General features: G+C 52.7%; 1 protein-coding gene across 3 annotated transcripts; it reads right to left on the minus strand.

Moving 5' to 3' along the window:
- Positions 1 to 304: 304 nt before the first annotated feature.
- FBXO46 (F-box protein 46) lies at positions 305 to 17,541 on the minus strand. Of its 3 annotated transcripts, none has more exons than XM_053905492.1 (3): positions 17,460 to 17,541; positions 3,538 to 5,354; positions 305 to 1,405 (listed from the first exon to the last, which is right to left on the minus strand). In XM_053905492.1, the coding sequence occupies exons 2-3, from the start codon at positions 5,270 to 5,272 to the stop codon at positions 1,317 to 1,319; spliced, it is 1,824 nt and encodes a 607-aa protein (XP_053761467.1). In that variant the 5' UTR covers positions 5,273 to 5,354; positions 17,460 to 17,541; the 3' UTR covers positions 305 to 1,316. The 3 variants fall into 3 exon arrangements, with proteins under 3 accessions (XP_053761467.1, XP_053761468.1, XP_053761469.1); XM_053905493.1 differs by lacking the exon at positions 17,460 to 17,541 and adding an exon at positions 7,827 to 8,444; XM_053905494.1 differs by lacking the exons at positions 305 to 1,405; positions 17,460 to 17,541 and adding an exon at positions 7,827 to 8,441 and having other exon boundaries at positions 1,421 to 5,354.
- Positions 17,542 to 20,628: the final 3,087 nt, after the last annotated feature.

Here is a 20,628-nt window from a genome sequence, read left to right on the forward strand (position 1 = left end):
TCAGACCTAGCTCTAGTTCAACAAATCTTTTTTCAGTCATGTCTTATTTGCTGTTTAGCCCAGCTATTGAGTTTTTACTTTGGGTTATTGAGTCTGTGGCTCTTTTTTTTTCCCTGTTATTGTTATTTAATATAATCTGTTGTCAAATTGGCTAACACACAGCGTGTAAAGCGTGCTCTTGGTTTTTGGGGTAGATTCCTGTGGTTCATCGCTTACATACAACATCCAGTGCTTATCCCTGTAAGTGCCCCCCTCAGTGCCCATCACCCATTTTCCCCTCTCCCCCACCCCCCTTTTTAAAAATGTTTATTTTTGAGAGAGAGAGAGAGAGCACGCATGCACATGAGTGGAGGAGGGGCAGAGAGAGAGGGAGACACAGAATCCGAAGCAGGCTCCAGGCTGTGAGCTGTCAACACAGAGCCCAATGTGGGGCTCGAACTCACGAGCCGTGAGATCGGGACATGAGCTTAGTTGGACGCTTAACCAACTAAGCCACCCAGGCGCTCCTGTGGCTTCTTTCCGCCCACTCCCCCACCCCCCAGATTTCCAAGCTCTTGTATAGAGCAATCCTATGAAACCTATAAGCCACAAAGAGTATCCCCTGCTTTCCAAAAGTTCATGTCCCACCATGGCACTTTTACAAAAAGACCTACACTGGTACCTATTTTCACTAAAGGAAAGAGATCTGAAGATTTTCACTTTTACGAAAAGAGCCGTTACCGTACTAATGTAGGCCTTGTGTAAAGGCGAGGTGAATTAACTTGAACTTTCGGGAAGGGGGGATGTATTCTAATCTGTGCCTGACCGGTTCACCCTGTGAAGCCTTTGTGAGTCTGCTTCTGCTGTTGTCTGTGACTGTCTACTAGTCATTGTCTGAAAAATCACTCGTGGGCATTCTAGATGACAGTTCCTTACCCCAGAGGATTTATGTTTGTTTCTGCCAGACGTCTCAGCTAAGAAGTACCCTGCAACACAGATGATACAAACCTGGGCCACACACCTGAGCCAAGGGCCAGCCTGTGTCCATGAATTCTTGGGGTCCACTTTTTTCTCTCCTTTGGTCTTGTGCTCCCCTCAGTGTTATTTAAAAAAAAAAAAATTTTTTTTTAATGTTTATTTTTGAGAGAGAGAGAGACCAGAATCTCAAACAGCCTCCAGGCTCTGAGCTGTCAGCACAGAGCCTAACACGGGGCTTGAACTCACGAACTGTGAGGTCATGACCTGAGCCAAAGTCGGGTGCTTCACTGACAAGAGCCACCCAGGCGCCCCTCCCCTCGGTGTTTAGAACATCTTCTCTGCAGTCTTCTGGGTCATCCTTATTGGAGCTTGTAGTTTGGTGGGATCCCAGCTCCTGTGAGATTTCCCACCTTGGGCAGGCTTGGCCTTGACTTCTGTCTGCTTGTCCCTCAAGGACAACTCAAGTTTGTTGGCATAAGCAAATGCCCTCAGAGCAAAAGTAGCTTCCATGCCCCATGTACCTTTCCCTTAAATTTCTGGCGTGATGTGTCCTTTAACTGTGTTATATTGGCTATTTGATGCTTTTACGACTTTTTAACTACCTCTTTTCAGCAGAAGAATCCAAATAATCTGGTCTCTCCCTCCAGAAAACTGGCCCACAAAGCCAAGCCAAGACTCAAACCCAGCTCTCTTTGATTCCAAAATCTAAGTATTAAATAACGACCGTGATGTATCCTAGTCTCTCTGGTCATTTTTATACCCTGATGAGAATGTCAGAGACTGTTAATTGGCTCTCAATATCCATTCTTCTCTCTTCCTTTATACTTGAATTGTTTCAATGACTTAATTCCTCTTCTTATTTAGTAAATAAGTGAGGATTTTAAAGCTTCAATTATGGGGAACACAGGAATCTTTAGTAAAATACGTTTTTTGTTGTTGGGCATGATGTACCAGCTAAGGCACATTTCCCAGTCTCCCTCGCAGCCCTTCCATGTGGCTTAAGCTGTGACTAATGAAATGTTGTATGGCACAGTAGTTCTGGGAGGAAGGAGTCTTCTCTTCCTGCAAAATAATGATGGCTGGAGTTCTAGCAGCCATCTTAGACCATGAGGATGGGGGCCACAGCCAAAGAATAGTGAGCCAGAAGCAGCCTGGGATCCTGATGACTTCAGGGCCACCGTACCTGCCCATCCTGGATTTCTAAAGAGATAAAAACTATCTTGTTTGAGCTACTAATAACGTTGAGATTTTTGAATCCAAATGGACACAGACGAAGGAGAGTCAAAAACAATCTCAAGCTAAGGGACTTGGCTGACGATTCTTTTCTCAGTCTTTTCCAGCTCACCATGCAGTGGCCCAGGGCTCCCTCCTCTCTCCAACCCCCTCCCTAAACAACACACAAACCAGTCCGGGCCCAGCCTTATAAATATTGATTTTATAGAAAGGACCAATTCAAAACTGGTCAGATGCCACACACCAGAAGCTTCCAGAACCACAAGGATGAAAATCCAAAACCAAAAAAAAAAAAACACAAAAAACCCCAAACAGAACAAATGAAAATACCCCAGGCCAAACTGCCTGAAAAATCAAGGTCTCAGGTGACCAAAGGATTCTAAAGAAACTCACGTGGCTGAGGCTGGAGAGACCCCAATGCCTGAACAAGTACCCAGAATGGAAGGAAAAACAATCCGGAAATTCAAACCCACAGTCCCTGCCCACCGGCCCCCCACGCTGTCAAGAGCGAGGCAAAGGGCTTCACAGCTTTTTTTTTTTGGGGGGGGGGGGGTAGAGAAGCGATGGCAATAGTTTAAATAATGGGAGATGGGGAATTTTTATATTTCAGCTTTATTTTCTCTTCTTTAGGGGAAGCGAAGAGACTGGTAGCTTTAGGTTAAGAAGAAAACAGTGATTTTTTTTTTTTATTGTTTTAATGCGGAAAACATCTAGAAATGGCAGGTTGCCATGAAAAGTGCCACATCTGATCTGTGATCTGATGGCCCCCAATTCCTAAAGAGGAGGTGGGTGAGCCCTGGTGTGGCAGGTCAGGAGAGATACTGGCTTTGCATGCTGCAGCCTCTTGGGAGAACACAGCTCCAGAGACAAAGAACTGGCTGGCATGGGATGGGGGCGGGGGGGTGCAGCAGAAGGGGGCCAGAATGGGGGAACCCTTAAGTAGTACCAAAATTAGCTGCCGTCTGCTCCCTGCTGGTGGGTCCCTGGGGTGTAGAGTGGCAAGGAGGGTGTTGGGGCTGAACGGAGAAGAAATTGAGATGCTGATAAAAACCACCCTGCTCGAGGGGTCCACGGGCCCTGGGTCTGAAGAGTAGAAAACCAATAGGGGTCGGTCGATCGGAGTGCCTTCTCAATCATCCCCCTGAACCCCATCTCGGTTCTGGAAGGGGATCGACACCGCCTGGAGGGTGACCCAGTCCTGGCCCTGGGCTCCCAGGGGGCAGGGGGAGGGGTGGGCACGGTGGGCTCTCCCCCCACCCCTCCCCCGGCTTCACCTCCCTTCCTCCCGGCCGGCCCGGCCCCCGCCCGGCCCGTTGCAGGGCAGCACCCAGTTGTTATCGTGCAGACCCAGGCGGCAGCCAGGCGTCTCGCGGTCCGCTCGGCGGCAGCACATCCAGTAGGAACGTCCGTAAGGCAGGTCGTGGTGGTAGGGCTTCGGGTGCCAGCGGCAGAGCGACACGTCACCCTTCTCGTATCTCTTGCGGCACTGCTTGCAAGGGTCATCGCGATACAGGGGGTCGCGGCTCCAGCGCGAGTCTGTGGCCCGCACACCGAACGCCTCAATGATGCCCTTGAAGTGGTGGCAGGTGCACTTGAGGGCCGCCAGGGCCCGCGTGGGCAGGAAGCTGAAGATCTTCACCAGCACGTGCTCGGGCAGCAGCAGCATGTACTGCCGCGGCTCCAGCAGCCGCTGGATCTTGAAGCGGATCTCCAGGAAGTCGTGCGACACGTGCCGATACAGGCGGCACAGGGAGGTGTCCGCTGTCCCCTCGGCGTCGTCCGGGCCTGGCGCGGTGGTGGGGGAGTCGGCTGGGGGCGGCTCGGGGGGCCCGTCCGGACCCCGGGACTGGAGGAAGAACAGCTGGCCCGGTGGGGGCGGCTCCTCGGGGCTGACCGTCAGGCACACCGTCTCCTCTTTCACATTCTTGGTGCCATCCTTGCCAAAGAAGATGCACTCGTCCACCACACCCGTCACTACCACGTCCACGTGGAAGCCTGACGCGCCGCAGTCCCGGGCAGGGGGCGGAGGGGGCGCCGGGGGAGTGTCCTCAGGCCTGGCAGGGACCGGGCTCTCCCCCTCGCTGGCTTCATCCGCCCGAGCCAGAAGGAACTCCACATTGCTGGGCAGGGCATCCCGAGAGGGGCTGATGAGCTGGTACAGGTCACAGGTGATCTTGTCCTTGGCTCGGGCCCCGGGGCCTGGGCTGCCGGGGTAGGCACAACCGGGCCGGCCGCTGCTCCCGTTGGGCAAGCTGCCGTCGGGTGCCCGGGGCTCTCGGCCGTTGGAGATGCGAAAGGCGATGCGCACCTCCCCTGGGCCGGGCCCAGGCCGCTCCTCTTTGCGGAGGCCTTTGGCTGGAGGGCTGTCCCGCTGGGCCTCAAAGTGGGCCACTGCCTCAGCTACGCGGCTGCAGTCCCCGCCACCAGACCTCCGCTCGGACCCCAGCCCTTTGGCAGGCCCACCCTGCTCAGCCGACACGAAGACCACAGGCGCCGGGGTGCCGGGGCGTGGGTAGTTCTGCAGGGCCAGGGCGGCCCGCTGTTCCACCAGGGCCACCATCTCGGCCACAGAGAGCAGGTCTACATCCTCACCAGCTGAGGCTGGGGCCCCTTCAGCGGCAGGGGGCCCCTCTCGGCCCCCTGGGTCCGGTGGAGCCTTAGTAGGCTCAAGACAGCGCCTCCTCCGCTTGGCCTTGGAGCTGTCACTGCCCCAGTGCCCCTTGACCTTCATGGAGCTGGCCCGGCTGCCCCCCCCACACTGGTGGGCCACAAAGAAGGCCACCTTCTCCTTTGTATTCCCGGGCTTGATCACGTACCACGTGTCCAGCAGGACTCGCCCCTCATCGCCAGCAGCTGCTGCGGAGAGGAGCGGGGCAGGCTGGGAGGCAGGGGCCTCCGTGGCCAAGGTGGGCGGGGTGTTCTCTGAGTGGGCAGGCCCGTGGTCTGGCTCGGCCCCGCTGCCCGGCTCCGGGCAGGCTGATGGCTTGAGGGCCGCGGCAGGCGGGCGCGGCTGGTTCTGGGAGTAGGTGCCAAAGGGCCGGGGGCACCAGAGCTGGAAGGGCAGGAGGCCGCTGCGGTCCATCCTGGGAAACGGTAGCAGACAGGCCGGGGTTCACCGCATTTCAGGACCTGCCCGGATGGTCAGGGGAGGCTCCGCAGGCCACCTGGAGACAGGGAAGAGGAGGTTGGGGAGCTGGGGGAATAGCTTGCCCTCCTCCTACCACCCCGGCCTCAACCTCTTCTGAGGGGACAGACCAACTTAGACCACTGAGAACTCTACTCCTGCCCCGCTGCACAGGTGAGCAAAGGGAGGGCTGCAGAGGGGATGAGAGCCGGTCTTTAAACACCCAGAAGGTAACCAGAGCCGGCAGCCTGTCGCAACCGTGCAGGTCATACTCCGTGGCCCGACTGCCCTCACTCACGATCCAGAGGCCTCCTGCTACCATAACCCTGGACTCTAGTGAAAGTAGCAACTGACAGGTCCTCCTTTGTCTCCTTGCTCACCCAACAGCCAGTTCCTCAAAAGACAAGAATTCCCAGCCCTACCCACAGCTACGGCTACTTGAGCCCACGGAGGAAGGAATGAGGTAGGCTGGGCAGGGGGAGAAAATCCAAGGTCACAGCCAGCCAGGCCCTTAAGAAATCGGCTCTTCACTTTGTTCAAATCGTGGGGCTCCCTGAGACACCCTCAAAGCTGTGTGTCCTCGCCCAGAAAGAACGCACACACTCGCACAAGACCGTGCAGGTGATTAATTCCGTTAGGCACAGCCACAGACCTCCGGGATAAGAAGGCCTGCTCTGGTGGACACAGGTCAACTGAGTGGGGAAGGGTTTACTTAGCGTAACACCAGGCCCTCAAACTTGGTTTCGGGACTTTTCAATTCAGGGCTCTCTTAATGACGACCGTTTTATTTTGCAACGACTTTGTGCATGACCTACTCTGGAGACAATTCTGCCACTGAGTCTGACGTGATCGCTTCGCACTGCGGGACCACCAGGCAGCACATCCCTCCGTCTCAATCATTCCCTGGGCCCATCTCCCTCCAGGCATCTTGAAACCAAAATACTCTCCAAACCTCCAACCTCCCCAAACCTCCAACCTCCCACGTCCCCATAGACCAGGGATCAGCAAACTACAGCCCATTGCCTGTCTCTGCAAATAAAGTTTTACTGAAACATGCTCATCTATTTATGGCTGCTTGCATACTACAATGGCAGAATAGTTGCAACAGAGGGCATACGGCCTTGCAAAGTCTAAAATACTCATTATCTGGCCCTTTATAGAAAAAGTCAGCTGACCCCTGCACTACAGACTATTCCAGGGGTCCTGAATTCTAAATTCAGGCAATTCCACAGACACCACTAAAAATTCCATCATTTCATGGTCCTGTGGACAGCATTCAAAATTCAGACAGCCTCCAAACACCCACAGACACCAGTCACAAAGAGAGTCCTAAGCCTAAAAATACTTATCCTTCATAATCCATGATCCCACCTTCCCCTCAAATACTTACAACCCCTGCTGAAATCCCAGTTCTTTGTTTCTAACAAGAATCACCATACAACCCCTAAAACCTATAGAGGACGAAGTCTGCCGTTCATCAATACATCCAAATGCTCAGGAATAGACACACAAACATAGCAAAAGCCATTTTCTATAGATGCTCTACAGATCACTCTACAACTTGGCTACCCTCTAAAATCCTCCCTTCAGACCCTACCCTTATCTTCGGAATATATGCCTTCCCCCAAATATCCAGACTCTCTCAAAACCTAATTTAAATTCCTAAACCTATAAATATCCCCTCCAGCACAGAAGGCTCCAATCTCAAGGAACCCCTCCCAAATCCCATGTCTACCAAGGACTCCGACATTCACAGTGATTTCCCAACCTCACAGATACCCCAAAAAGAGGAGTCTCCTGAAATCCTATACTCCCCTTCAAATACTTTCTAAACCTCTATATGTATTTCCTAATTCCACACAAGCCCTTCGACTGAGAAAAAAAAAAAAAACAACCTAAAACATAAAAGCTCCCTAACACATAAGACTAATCCCAAACCTTATATTTTTCAAAGTCCCCCAAACCCCCAAATGCTCCCAAAGAATCCTCACAAATGACACGTGCTTATTGCGTGTTCGCTGGAGCTTATTAGATACTGTTCTAACAATTCCTGCTAATCCTCCTCGGTCCCGATGAAGCAGGTTAGCGTATTAATTAGTTCCTGTGTCCAGATGAGACACAGAAAGGTTTAACCCCAAATCGAGGGTCAGACAGGTAGGAAGTTGAAGCGGCGAAAGCCCAGGCATTCTGGCTCCAGCATCGGTACCCCTGGATTCTTTATTTTGTTCCTAAGTCTCTCCGTGAGCTCCTCAAATCGCAAACCCACCAGACATCTCAAACCGCAAAGGAGACCCCTACAATACAACCGAAAGTTCCACATTACGAAAGAACCCAAACCCAAACCCCAAGGCTCCCCCTAAGCTCAAGGGAACCCCAAGTATCCCCCACACCCACGCAAACACTTTCTCAAGCCCCCAGATAACGATTAACTGCGAAGGGAGCCCCAAATTTTGAACTGCCCCCCCATTCGGACGACCCCCGAAACCTAGACACGCCCCCAAAGGGCCCTCACCCTCGAGCCCCGCCCCCCTGCGGCGGGAGAGGGAGGCAGCACATACGCATGCGCGCGCCAGAGAAGAGGGCCCGCCCCCTCACTCCTGCTCTCCGGACGTCGCGTGGTGGCGCGCGACTACTTTCTCTCCGCCCCTTTGTTGACAGACGCGCGCGTGACGCCCCCAGCCAATGAGCGGCTGCCGTTCGGGGCGATGCCCATATAAGGAATGGCTTGGCGAAGGGGCCTAACTTCGAAAGAGGGAGGAGTAGGCGAGAGGTGAAGGGGGTGTGGAAACAGCGGAGTGTAAGAGAGCGTAGAACAATTCCCAACTTCTTGCTAAAACGTAGGATCAAGGCCAGGACAGAGGCCATGGTATTCAGGGATAGGTACATTACACGGCTTTCCCTCTAAACAGGAGCCCCGATTGACAGTTGAGATTTAAAGGGCCGGGCAGCTTCAGGATTGAGGGCAGAAGGAACCGGGCAGAAAGATCTGAGTGCCCAGGTTTGGTTGGGAACCCTGGAGACCGAGATTTCCAGTGGGGGAAACTGGGCAGCGGGATCACATCATCCTTGAAAAACAAATGGCAGAACTCTGCGATGCCTCCCCACCCGCCTTCCCCACCTCGGCCATGAGTCTAAGGCTCTGGGCTTGGCATTCAAGGCTCAAGCTGTGTGTCCAAATGGACCTCTCCATTCAGCCTTTCCAGCCAGGCGCCCCAAATCTGACTCAGACTTAGTACAAGTTAAGAATATTAAATACTTCAACAATGCTTTTTAAATATTAGTTACCTGTTAAAATGATAATACTTAGGACATAATTTAAATAAATTACTTAAAATTAACTTCATCTCTTTCTTTTGACTTTTTAAAAAATGTGGCTACTAGAAGATTTTAAATTACACATACGGCTCGCATTATTATTTCTATTGAACAGGGCTCACCTAGATCCTTACAAAGCCAGGCTGATTGAAGAGCTATCCAAAGTGACTCCACTGCAGCCATCTGTCCAAGTGTCACCTGTCTGTCCTTCCACCACCCTGCCCCAGCCGTGCCTCCTCCCACCAATCCTGCACATCACAGCCAGAAGGGTCTTCAAGCACAGACCTGACCCTGTCACTACCCTGTACAAAACCTACCATGAATGACTCCCCGGTGCCCTTGGGAGAAAGCCCCGGTCCAACCTCATCCCTCCTCACTCCTCCACACCCCCAGTGGACCCCGGAGGGCACCAGATCTGGCACAGAGAGTGGTTTGAGTACTTGCAACCCTGTCTGACCCTCAGTAGAAACTATTATCCTCTCCAATGTAAGAATAAAGAAACAGAAGCCAGACAGGTGGCCTACGCAGAACTGGTGCGAGTGGGAGCAGGGATAGGAATCCAGGGAATCTGATTCTAGAACGCTGTGCCCCATTGCTTTGCTGTATATTCTCTGGGGTACTAGCTCAGCCATTCCTCTCTCGAAGAAGCGAATCTCCCAGCCTGGGTCACACTCCCCCTCTGCGCTCCCCCGCCTCGGGCGCCTTGCTGTGACTCCTCAAAGTCACCAAACTCTTCCCTTCCACGGTCTTTGCACTGGTTCTTCCCACTAACTGGAATGCTTTCCCTCCGGATCTCCACGTGGCTCAGTTCTTTAATCCATTTGCTTTGCTCAAATGTAACTGTAACAGGGAGGGTTTGCCTGAGCTCCCTTCCGGGGAAACCTCCCACCTGCCCAGAGAAGGATCTCTGACGAGTCCCAGCCCTGCCCATGCTGAGTCACCACTGTCTCTACAGATGGATTTGTCTCTTCTGCTGGACAGTGAACCCAGAAGGGCCAGAGCAGTCATGGTCGTTCTGGTGTCCCCAGCAGCACTGCCCAGCGTGAGACTGAATGGCTGGACCGCCCCTGCAGCTCCCTGTCTGAAACTTTACGAGGCCTGGCAGTGTAGACTCTGTTTCACAGCCAGCTTCTGTCTGTGTCCGAGGTCACTGGGGCAGAATTTTCTAACTTCCCACACACTGAACCCTCCACATGGCCCTACACGAGGTCAGCTTTCAGAGAATGCTCCATGAAGGTCCAATACTGTAAGACATCGTGACCCAGAAGGCTGAAAGTTAAAAAAAAAAAAAAAAAAAAAAAAAAAGGAAAAAGACCAGACAAATTATGAACCAAGAGACAAGCAGAAGAGTGCCAATACCGTTTAAAAAAAACCGGCGGGGCCCCTGGGTGGCTCAGTCGGTGAAGCAATGGACTCCTGATTTCGGCTCAGGTCGTGATCTCGTGATCTCGTGGTTTATGGGTTCAAGTCCCACGGCAGGGAGCCTGCTTGCGATTCTCTCTCCCTCTCTGCCCCTCCCCCGCTCCCACTCCACAATTGTGGTGGGAAACCGCAAAGCATCTCCCCCGAAGAGACGGGCTGGACTGATGAAATTAGTAAGGAACTGAACCACACCATCCACACCCGTGGTGGAAAGATCCCAACAGTTCGAGAATCCCCTAGCTGACATTCAGAGGCCCTCCCGTGTGCTGGCTTGGAGTTGGGCGCCGGGGCCACAGAGATGACACTGAGCTCACCACGAGGAGCTCATGAGAAAGGGGGCAGACGTCCAAATAAACAGTCGTGACCCACATGAATGTGTCAGGAGAGAAAATGACGATCACCACGGCGGTTCGCCCTCGAGCACTCGCTGGTTGCCAGGCTTGGCTCGGAGAGTTTTATGGATATTAAGTCACTTCATTCTCACATCACCTCGCCATTTCTGACCTCATTTCAAGGAAGTGGAGGCACAGAAGGGCGAAGTAATTGCCCTCAGACACAGCTTTGTGGCAGGAGTTCACGAAGTACCAGCGGCTTTATTCACCGAGCAGCAGTTTGTGTGGATCAAGTTACTCAGTCCTCAAAACCTGCAGTCCCCCCAGCAACAGCCACATACATTCTCCTTTCCCTTCCCGATTTTTTTTTTTTTTTTTTTTTTTTTTTTGAGAGAGAGAGAGAAGAGAGCGCGAGCGCATGTAAGCAGGGGAGAGGGGCAAAGGGAGAGGGACTGAGAATCCTAAGCAGACTCCAAGCTCAGTACAGAGCCCCATGGGGGGGCTCGATCTCATGATCCTGCGATCATGGCCTGAGCTGAAATCAAGAGTCGGATGCTCCACCGACGGAGCCACCCAGGGGCCCCCGATTTGCTTTTTCCCTTAGCACATATCACTATCTAATATACCATAAACTTTGTCTATAAAGTTTGTCGGTCTCCCCTCACTAAAACGCAAGCTCCCCCAGGACTGGTGGTTTCGTCCACTTTATTTCACTGCTAGATCCCCAGCTTTTAGAACAGCACCAAGCACTTGGCGACTCAGACCATTCTCCCTGGAACAGTGGTCCCTGGGAGTGTGTTAGGAATGTAGTCTTGGGGCACCCGAGTGGTTCAGTCGGTTAAGCTTTAAGCCTCTGACTCTTGATTTTGGCTCAGGTCATGATCTTACAGTTTGTGAGTTGGAGCCCCAGGTCGAGCTCTGTGCTGACAGTGAGGAGCCTGCTTGGGAGTCTCTCTCTCTCTCCCTCTCTCTCTTCCCCTCCCCTGCTCTCTCTCTCTCAAAATAAATAAACTTAAAAGAATAACTAAATACAATTAAAAATGTAAAAAAAAAAAAAAAAAGGAACGTAGTCTTACAGTCTTGGGCTCTGCCCTACACCTGCTGAGTCGGAATGTGCCCTTTGACAAAGTCTCTCGGGGATTCGTATGCACGTTTAAGTTGGAGAGGCAATGCCCTAACACAGCAGAGGTATGCGATGCATATTTGTTGGAACAAACTCCTAACCCTGCCATGCTGCCCGTCTTCCCTCGGGCTACTGGGGACCTCTTGGGAAAAGCTGGCTGGTTCCAGACAAGCCCCCGTGGGGAAAGCCTGCCCCCAGCACCTCCTCCAGGAGTTATTCGGGAGTGCCCTCCCAAGCTATTCGGGATCTCTTCCTCCTGAGGCCTCCTCTGGCAGCATCTGTCACCTGTCACTGCGGAATGACAATGACCTGGGTGAGGGCCCATCTCCCCTCCACCCTGTGGGTTTCTGGAAGGCTGGGACCTCTCCTCGAAGGCACAGCTGCTCCAGCCTCCGCACTTGGCTCAACTGGCCTAGTTTAGCTCTCCCGGCTCTATCCTTTCCATGGTAGCCAGAGAGACTGCTCCAAACAGAAATCAGACCACATCACTCCCCTGCTGAAAACCTTTCTGTGAGAGGCGCAAGTCTGCAAAAACAAAAATACCTGTCCGGGAACCCTTCTCAGGAAGCTACCGGAGGATTTGCTTCTCCGATATGAAAACAGTGAACGAAGAAAAAGGGAGCTATCAGATCAAAGAACTAAGTGTAGCCCCGGAAGAGAGGCAAAAGGAATCCCCACATGAAGGTAAAGGGACAGCCTGGGAGGACAGTGCGGTGCAGGAGGTCTAGGGAGAACCCGTTCCCATCAATGCACAAAGAAAGGAGGAAGGCTAACAATTAACAAGCTAAGTGCACATCTTAAGAAGTTGGAAACAATGTCAACTAGCAGAATAAAGCAAAGAAAGGAGAAAGGCAATAAAAAGTGGATGCCTGGCCCCCCTCACTCTGACTCACGGTGATGTCCCCACCAACCCCCGCCCTCGGGGCGCCTCCATCCCAGGGATAGGGCTGTCAGGGTCACGGCAGCACAGGGCTGGGCACAGAGCAGGTGCTCAGGGAATGCACTGGTCCACCGTCCCGCAGGAATCGGTGGCTTCTTACCAGAGCTCTGTCCCTGGTCCTGCTGCTTCTCTCCCCCACCCTCTCCACCCCCACTCCTGCCACCATTCGGTCCACAGTCTTGATTCATCCAGGCCCCTTTCTCGGCTTTTTGGCCTCAGGGTCTGCTGGTCTCTGTCTCCCTCTCAAATTTTCCTTCCCAACAGCTCCCTAGTGATAGGAATCATCCAAATCCTCAGGATCTAGAGATTCAAGATGCAGAAAGAATCCAGGCAGGGCCTGCAGACATCCCAGCTTTCCCACTTTTCCCTATGTGCCCATAGGCAGGGTGCTTAACCCTCGGTGCCTCAGTTTCCTCCACTGTAAAATGCAGATAATAACAATACCCACCCACGGGCTGGTTGATGATTCACTGAGATCAACCTTGGTACAGTGCTCAGTGTCAGCTAGGCACCAAGGAGAGGATCAGTGTTCAGGCTCTGGGATTATTATTTTTTTCAATGTTTATTGAATTGAATTGCATTTATTGAATTTTTTCAATTGTTTATTGAATGTTAAAAATTTTTTTTCAATGTTTATTTATTTTTTGAGAGACAGAGAGTCAGAGCATGAGCAGGGAGGGGCAGAGGGAGAGACACACAGGCAGAATCCGAAGCAGGCTCCAGGATCTGAGCCATCAGCACAGAGCCTGATGCGGGGCTGGAACTCATGAACGGTGAGGTCATGACCTGAGCCAAAGTCAGACACTTAACCGACTGAGCCACCCAGGTGCCCCTGGGATTATTATTTTTTTTTATGTTTGTTTATTTTTGAGAGAGAGAGAGACAGAGAGACAGAGAGACAGAGAGAGAGAGAGAGAGAGAGAGAGAGAGAGAACAAGTGGGGGAGGGGCAGAGACAGAGGGAGCCGGGCTCCAGGCTCTGAGCTGTCAGCACAGAGCCCAGTGCAGGGCTCGAACTCAGGAACCAAACCACGGGATGATGACCTGAGCGAAAGTCAAGACACTTCACCGAAGTCAGACACTTAACCCACGGAGCCACCCAGGCGCCCCCAGGCTCTGAGATTATTAAGAGAACGTGAGACTGCCTAACAGTTTGGAAATCACTGGCTGAACCAAAGACTTCATCCCTCTTTATTTAATAACTCTGAAGTGAAACTGACCCTAGTCCCTCACAGTAACCAAAATATGGACATTCCTTTGTTCCTGTCATGTACTGGGTCTCCCCTATTAATGAAACAGATATTTACAGAGCAGGTACTGTGTGCCAGCCGCTTGTTCTGGGCACTGGGGATATGCAGGGAAAAAGAGATAAAAATCCTCGCCTTCCTGGGGCTCACATACTAATTGGAGGCAGTAACAGTAAAAATAGAGTAAGTTAAGTTCCAAGGTGGCAAGCGCTATGGGGAAACAAATACGGCGAGTAGGAGGACTGGGAGTGGAAGTGGAAATTATGATCTTTTTTTGTTGTTGTTAAGTTTATTTATTTTTGAGAGAGAGAGGAGGGGAGAGAACGTGAGCCGGGGAGGGGCAGAGAGAGGAGGAGGGAGAGAATCCCAAGCAGGCTCTGTGCCGTCAGATCTCACAAACTATGAGATCATGACCCGAGCCAAAATCAAGAGTCAAAATCAAGAGTCAGATGCTTAACTAACTGAGCCACCCAGGAGCCCCATAGTGAGGGTTATGATCTTAATCGAGGGGTTAGGATGGAATCATGGAGCAGGTGACCAGCCAGGAAAACTTGTACTTTTAGGAATAATACAGCATTACCAGAGCTACTAGAAATATACCATTAGAACTGGTAAAAATAGGGGCACCTGGGTGGCTCAGTCAGTTAAGCTTCCAATTCATGATCTCAGCTCAGGTCTTTAATTTTTTTTTTTTAGTGTTTATTTTATTTTTGAGGCGGGGGAGGGGCAGAGGGAGAGGGAGACACAGAATCTGAAGCAGGCTCCCGGCTCCGAGCTGTCAGCACAGAGCCTGACATGGGGCTCGAACTCACAGACCGCGAGATCTTGACCTGAACTGAAGTCCGATGCTTAACCGACTGAGCCACCCAGGCGCCCCAGCTCAGGTGTTGAGCTCAGGTGTTGATCATACGACCGTGAGTTCAAGCCCCGCATTGGGCTCCATGCTGGGCATGAAGCCTACTTTAAAAAAAAAAGAAAAGAAAAGAAATGGTAAAAATATCATTGTATGAGTAAGCTTCGGACAGGCACAGGCTGAAAAACACATTTAAGATTTTAAGAAAAGGCAAAATGACTTGGAAAGCAGGCACATTTCCCAAGACGGACAAATAAAGGAAAGGGGGAGCAAAGTGTCACCATACCCCAGGGGACCCAGATGTGACATACAGGCACAGGGACAAGTGAGAGGCTGGCACGCTTTACTCCCAAACCAATAAGTTTTCAGATAACACACTGAGAGCTGAAGACAAAGGGTTAAAGACCCCTGAAAGCAAGCACAAGCAGGCAAAGCTAGCATGAGGGGCTGCAAATGAATCAGTAAGAGAAATCCCAAACCCGAAAAATGAGCACGAATGTCACCAGCGCTGTGACAACAGCAAGCTCCCCAGGGGCAAGGTGTCAGTCTACACATAGTAGGTGCTCTATCAACACTGTGAACTACTCAAGGAAGGAACCCCCATTTTCTGGAAGAGGAAACCGAGGTCCAGAGGGGTTAAGTGACTTGCCTAAAGTCACACAGCTAGAGTGTGATGGGGCCGGGATTCAAATCTGAGCGTTCTGGTTCCAAAGCATATGCTCAATAGTTTCTTTCCCGAAAGAATAAAAATCACAAAAACACCTCATACTTCGTATTCACTAACCGTTTTATATATGTTACCTTATCATCTCCTTACAAGAGCCCTGTGCTTGGAATGTGGCCCCAGGTTACACAAGAAAACTCGAGGGCCAGAGTGGGAATGCAACTTGGCCAAGGACACACAGCGCAGAGGAAGGGATTTGTACCCCGGTGTATCTGAGGCGAGTGCTTTTAACCATAAACTTTCCCATCAGAGTCAGAAAACTTACCTGATAAACTCAGGAAGCCTCACAACAAATGAACCAAACTGTTTCAAGATGAATTACAAAGTTACCTAACTGCCCAGGGAGGCTGGAATGACCCAAAGGTTGGGGTAAGAAAACACAGTTGTTGGAAATATTTCCTATTCACTGAAATGCCTGGAGCTGGGCCAGGCTGGGCATGGGGAAGTGAATTATTTATATTTGGCTGGCGATGGGAATGGGGACAGATTGAGTCTCTGAGCAACCCCCCTTGGGGAGTCGCCCTTGGACATGGGAGCCTAGGGGTAGTGGGTGGGACACCAGAAGGGTGAGATATGGGGGCAATCTGTGAGAGAACGAAAAGGAGGCAGACTGGCTGATGTCTCCCTCACTGGTCGCTGTCTTCCACTTTCTCTCTCAAGTCTGTTTCCCGCTCCCGCTCAAAAAATGCTAACTCATGTGTATTGAGCACTTACTCCAAGAACTTTACGTGCTGACCTCCCTGGATCCTCTAACCTTCCTAGGGTTACCGATCCCATTTCATAGTTAAGGAGAAGTCAAAAGACTTGCCCAAGGTCACACAGCAAATGACAGAACCACAATTCAAACTGAAGACTGCCTCTGTTCTCGAGTCTCTGCCCTACTCTTGGCGTTTCAGTACAAGGCAAAGGGACTGAATTGCAGTGGTGAAAGCAGATTCTGTGCCAGTATGCCTAGCTTGGAATCCTGAGCCTACCATTTAATGCTGGATGACATTAGGAAAGTGGCTTAAGTTCTCTGTGCCTCTGCTTCCTCTCTGTAGAATGGAAATAACAACAGCACCTACACCTTAGGGGTGTTGCCAGAATTAAATGAGTTAATATGCACCAAGAGCTAAGAAAAGGGCCAGGCACTTCCTAAACCATAAATGTCAGCTGTAATCCACTGAGGAGAGCCCGGGCATGGCATGCTTCTTAGCCGGGATATGCCCAGAGCAGTGCCAGGTTTTGAGAAACTGCCTCCGGGGTTGGACTGATAAGGAGGGAATCCATCAGCACCTGTGACCCAGTCACATTCCTGGGGTGGGGAACTTCCCACCAACAGCTCCGAGACTGGGGACTTATTACAAGAGAGGGTAACAATCTTAAGAGGCCCTCCCTCTTCTCAGTGGCAAGTTGTTCCCACAACTCAGATAAGGGCACCAAGTTTCAGAGACGGGAGACTTGTTCAGGTCACCAAGGAGGGACCGAATGAGATCTGAAGGCTGGACTGCCAGTACACATCGACCACTACACTTTTCGAGATCCCACTGGAGAAACGCGAGTGCAAAAGGTTCTCTCTGTGGCCCTTTCTGGCCGACTTATCCTAGTTCTGTGACTGTCCAGTTTCTTGGGAGTCTCTGGCTGGTCTAGGCAAACTATCGTTACATTCAGGCGCCTAATCTCATGCTCTCCACCCATTCCCAGTACGGTAGCCTAACCAACACATCACTCTACCATTGATTTCTCTCCTTCCACCACCTCAGCTTGCCCTCCTGCCCCCAGTCCGATCTAGAGGCCCCAACCCACCGCAGCCACAGCTGGCTTCTCCCTCGGAGCCTACAGACCCCCTCATTCATCTAGCCCTGACTCCCATGCCTCTCCGCATCCCCCAGGCTACTCCCCCTCGAAATTGCTCCCTTCAGGGCCTTTGCCGGGACGCCCAGCCCCTTCTCCAACTCGGGACTCCCTTCCCCAGCTCGGAGCTCCCTTACAATCAATCCCAAGGCTCGACTCCCTCCCCACCTCCAAGACCCCTCCCCAGCCCCCATTCTTCTACTACTCCCTCCGGCTCCCGTTTCTCCCAAACCCCTCCCCAAAGCGATCTCTCCTCGTCCAACCTCTTCTTTAGCCACTGCCCCTTCCTTCTCGCCACCGGCCCCGAACCTCCGCCCCAGCTTTCCAGCGTCCCCAGCCCCCGCTCGGGGTTCTCACCATCTCTCCGCGCCGCAGCTCTTCTCGGCTACGCGGGTTTCCCCCACTCGCTCCTCTCCAGCCTCCCCTTCCGGGTTCCCGCCCCGAAGCCCGCTGGGAATTGGAGTCCGAGTGGCCACGGACTACACCTCCCAGAAGGCAGCGTGATCAAGCTTGGAGGTGGAGAAAGGAAGCAAACTGGGCGGGCTGGGGAGAAGATCGACTCTAACTCCCAGGAGGCGGCGAGGGCACTTTGCGGCGCAGGCGCAGAGAGCGCCCCGCCAGGCGCTCTGGGAGATGGAGTCCAGGCTCCTCCATTTTGGCCCGGGGCCCTTTGGAAGAAATTGAGCAAATTGCCAAGAGACGTTTGTGAGGGGTGGAGAGTTGGGAAAGAGCACGTTTAGTTATACTAATTAACATAATAATTAACAGTGCCCTCTACTTTCTCAGACATTTTTCCATCGCCACCACCGCCTCCTGATTTTCTTACCACCACCTCCTAATTTACAAATGATAACATTAAGTGTTAGAAGGGAGGAAAGCCCCACGAACTAGGAACTAGTCAACATCCTAGAAGCTCCACGAGGACAGGCACCTTTGTATCTCCTTCAAGCGCCCAGAACAGTGTAAATAAGTCTTGTGTAAATATGTATTGCATACTAACCATGTGCCAGACACCCTGCAGACAACCCAAGTATTTTTTTTTTTAATGTTTATTTATTTTTGAGAGAGAGAGAGAGAGAGAGAGAGAGAGAGAGAGAGAGTGCAAGCGGGGAAGGGGCCGAGACAGAGGGAGATACACAATCGGAAGCAGGCTCCAGGCTCCGAGCTGTCCACACAGAGCCCAACGCAGGCTGGAACTAACTCTCAGACCAGGAGATCTTGACCTGAGCTGAGGTCGGAGGCTTCACCGACTGGGCCACCCAGGCGCCCCCAGACAACCCAAGTAGTAGTCCAACTTCGTGAAAGTTAAGGCAAAAAGAAATTAAAACCCTTCTCCATGGCGATACAGCAAGAAAGTGATTTGAACTGAAATGTGTTGGACGCCAGGGTCTCCCAAGTCTCTCCACTTGGTCGTTACATCACTTTCCCTTAAGCTTCTTTTCCAGTCCATCCTCACGGGCCATCAGAAAGAGCTTTCTAAAAGACAGTTTGCTCTATCAAGGAGCATACACCTTCGCGAGGGGACCTGCTCCCGAAGGCCAATTCCAACGACCCTCCTCTTTGCATCTTTTCTCAATTTATCGCTCTTTAACGCAGCCACTGCTTCACTAGAGTCTCAAGGGCTGTGAGCTTCCCGACTGCGCGGGGAGGACCGCAGCGAAATTCCCAGCCTCCAGCACGATCCTTGGCACCGAGCAGGCCTTCCTCAGCTATGCGCCGAAGGGAAAAGGTGGAATGAAGGCCGGAAAGGACCCTGGCCAGATCCTTCTCTGCTCCTGAGAGTCGGCGGTTGGGGAGACTCCGCCTCCTCGGGATCCCGGGGTCCTGGACCTCAGGAATCAGCTGAGGGGGCGAGGCCAGACGGGGGCGGGGAGGCGGGCAGCTGCCTGAGCGTTGATTGGTTGGCCCTTTGGCGCGCACCGGCAGGGGCCTTGTCTGCAGGCGCGAGGCGAAGCTCCCGCGGGCGCTGGAAGACCGGGCCCGTCCCCAGGCGCGCTTGCGCACGGCCCCTCGCACCCTGCCGTTTCGCCTCTGCAGTCTCGTGCCCCGCACACCTTGGCGGGAACCGGCGGGGGCGTGGCCTGGCCTCAGGAGCTCGCTCTTGCTCCCCTCCACGGGCCTCGCCCGGGAGCCTCGAGCTAAGGGGGTTCGCGGCCACCCCACGCCCGGGTGGGGAGCGCGGTGGCCGAGGCCGGCCTGAGGCTCGCGGGCGCAGCCCTCCTCCCAGGAGGCGCGCCGGACGCTGTCCGATCGGGCTCCTGAGCGTGGAGCTGGCGTGAAACCACAAGGGGGGGCCTCGCGCCATTTTGCACGTCCTGAGGCGGGTGCTGGAGGCCGAGGGGAACTCGCCCTCCAGAAGTGGGGAGCCTGGGGTCCGCTCAGGAGCTGCGCTCTGTGGTCGTGGCCTCCCTCCCGGCGGTGCAGGGGGACAGGAAGGCGGACGTGCCCGGGTGCTCAGAGCAAGGCAGGCCAGGGGCCGCAGAGCGGGGGGGTGCTGGGTTTGAGGTTGGGCCGAGGTTTGGGGGTCCAGGCTCAGGTTTGGGATACCGAAGACCCTGAAGAGTGTCGGGGCTGTCGGATAGGGATCCGGGACCTGGGATCTCCGGCTTTGTATCTGGGAGTGACTAGTATTGGAGTCTGAAGGTGTGGGGGCTTTGTGACTGGAAGCTTTCCTGTTGGGATCGGGAGATCCTGGGGAGATTTTGAGTTCCGGGGTATCACTTGGGGCCCCCGGGGCCTGATATGGGAGTTTCGAAGCCTTGCATTGGATTTAGGGATCTAGCATCCCAGTGTGGAGTAGGAGGTGTGAGATTTCGGGGCTGAAGTCACCATTTGGGAGTTTGAGGCTTAAATTTCGGGGCCTGGAGTCCCCACGCTGAGTACGGGGCGTCAGTTTGGGGACTCACCTGTGAGATCTCCATTGTAGGGTTGGGGGGGGGTGTCACAATTTGAAGGTCTGAAAGGATAGTTCTGGGGTCTGGAGGTCTTTGTGTTTGGATCCAACGTCACCGTGGGAGACTCTGGTTTGCTCTGGGGGCTTTTGGGTTTCTTATTTGAGGGTTTGGGTTCTCTGTTAAGGTTTGTGGTCTGTGATCTCAACCGGACTGGGATTGGGGTCGTATTTGGAGATCAGAAGTAGCCAGTTCGGGGGTCTAGAGTATCTCAGTATTACTGTTGAGGGTTTTTAGGTTTGGGAGGGCATCTCTGGGGGTTTTAGATCTTCACTTTGAGAGTTTCAGGTCATGGTTTTTGCATCTTAACCTCACCGTTTAGAGAGCTCAAGCCAGGTGGCAGGCCTGGCCGTGTGACGTGTCACTATTAAGACAGAAGTTCTGAAGTTAAAGTGTGGGAATGTGTGTTTAGTTTTAGGTACAGATCACAACTTGGCCCAAATTTACAGTTTGGGATTCAGGGACTTCGGTTGAGAGTTCAGGGGTTTGACTTTGGTCTCTGGGCCCATATTTGTGGGGGTCGGGGACCCTTGGGCTGTCTGAGTGCTCAAAGGAACAACTTGGGGGAAATGAAG

Source organism: Panthera pardus, unplaced genomic scaffold (genome assembly GCF_024362965.1).
Source record: "Panthera pardus isolate Hobbes unplaced genomic scaffold, ASM2436296v1 HiC_scaffold_18, whole genome shotgun sequence".
In the NCBI taxonomy this organism is placed as follows: Eukaryota; Metazoa; Chordata; class Mammalia; order Carnivora; family Felidae; genus Panthera; species Panthera pardus.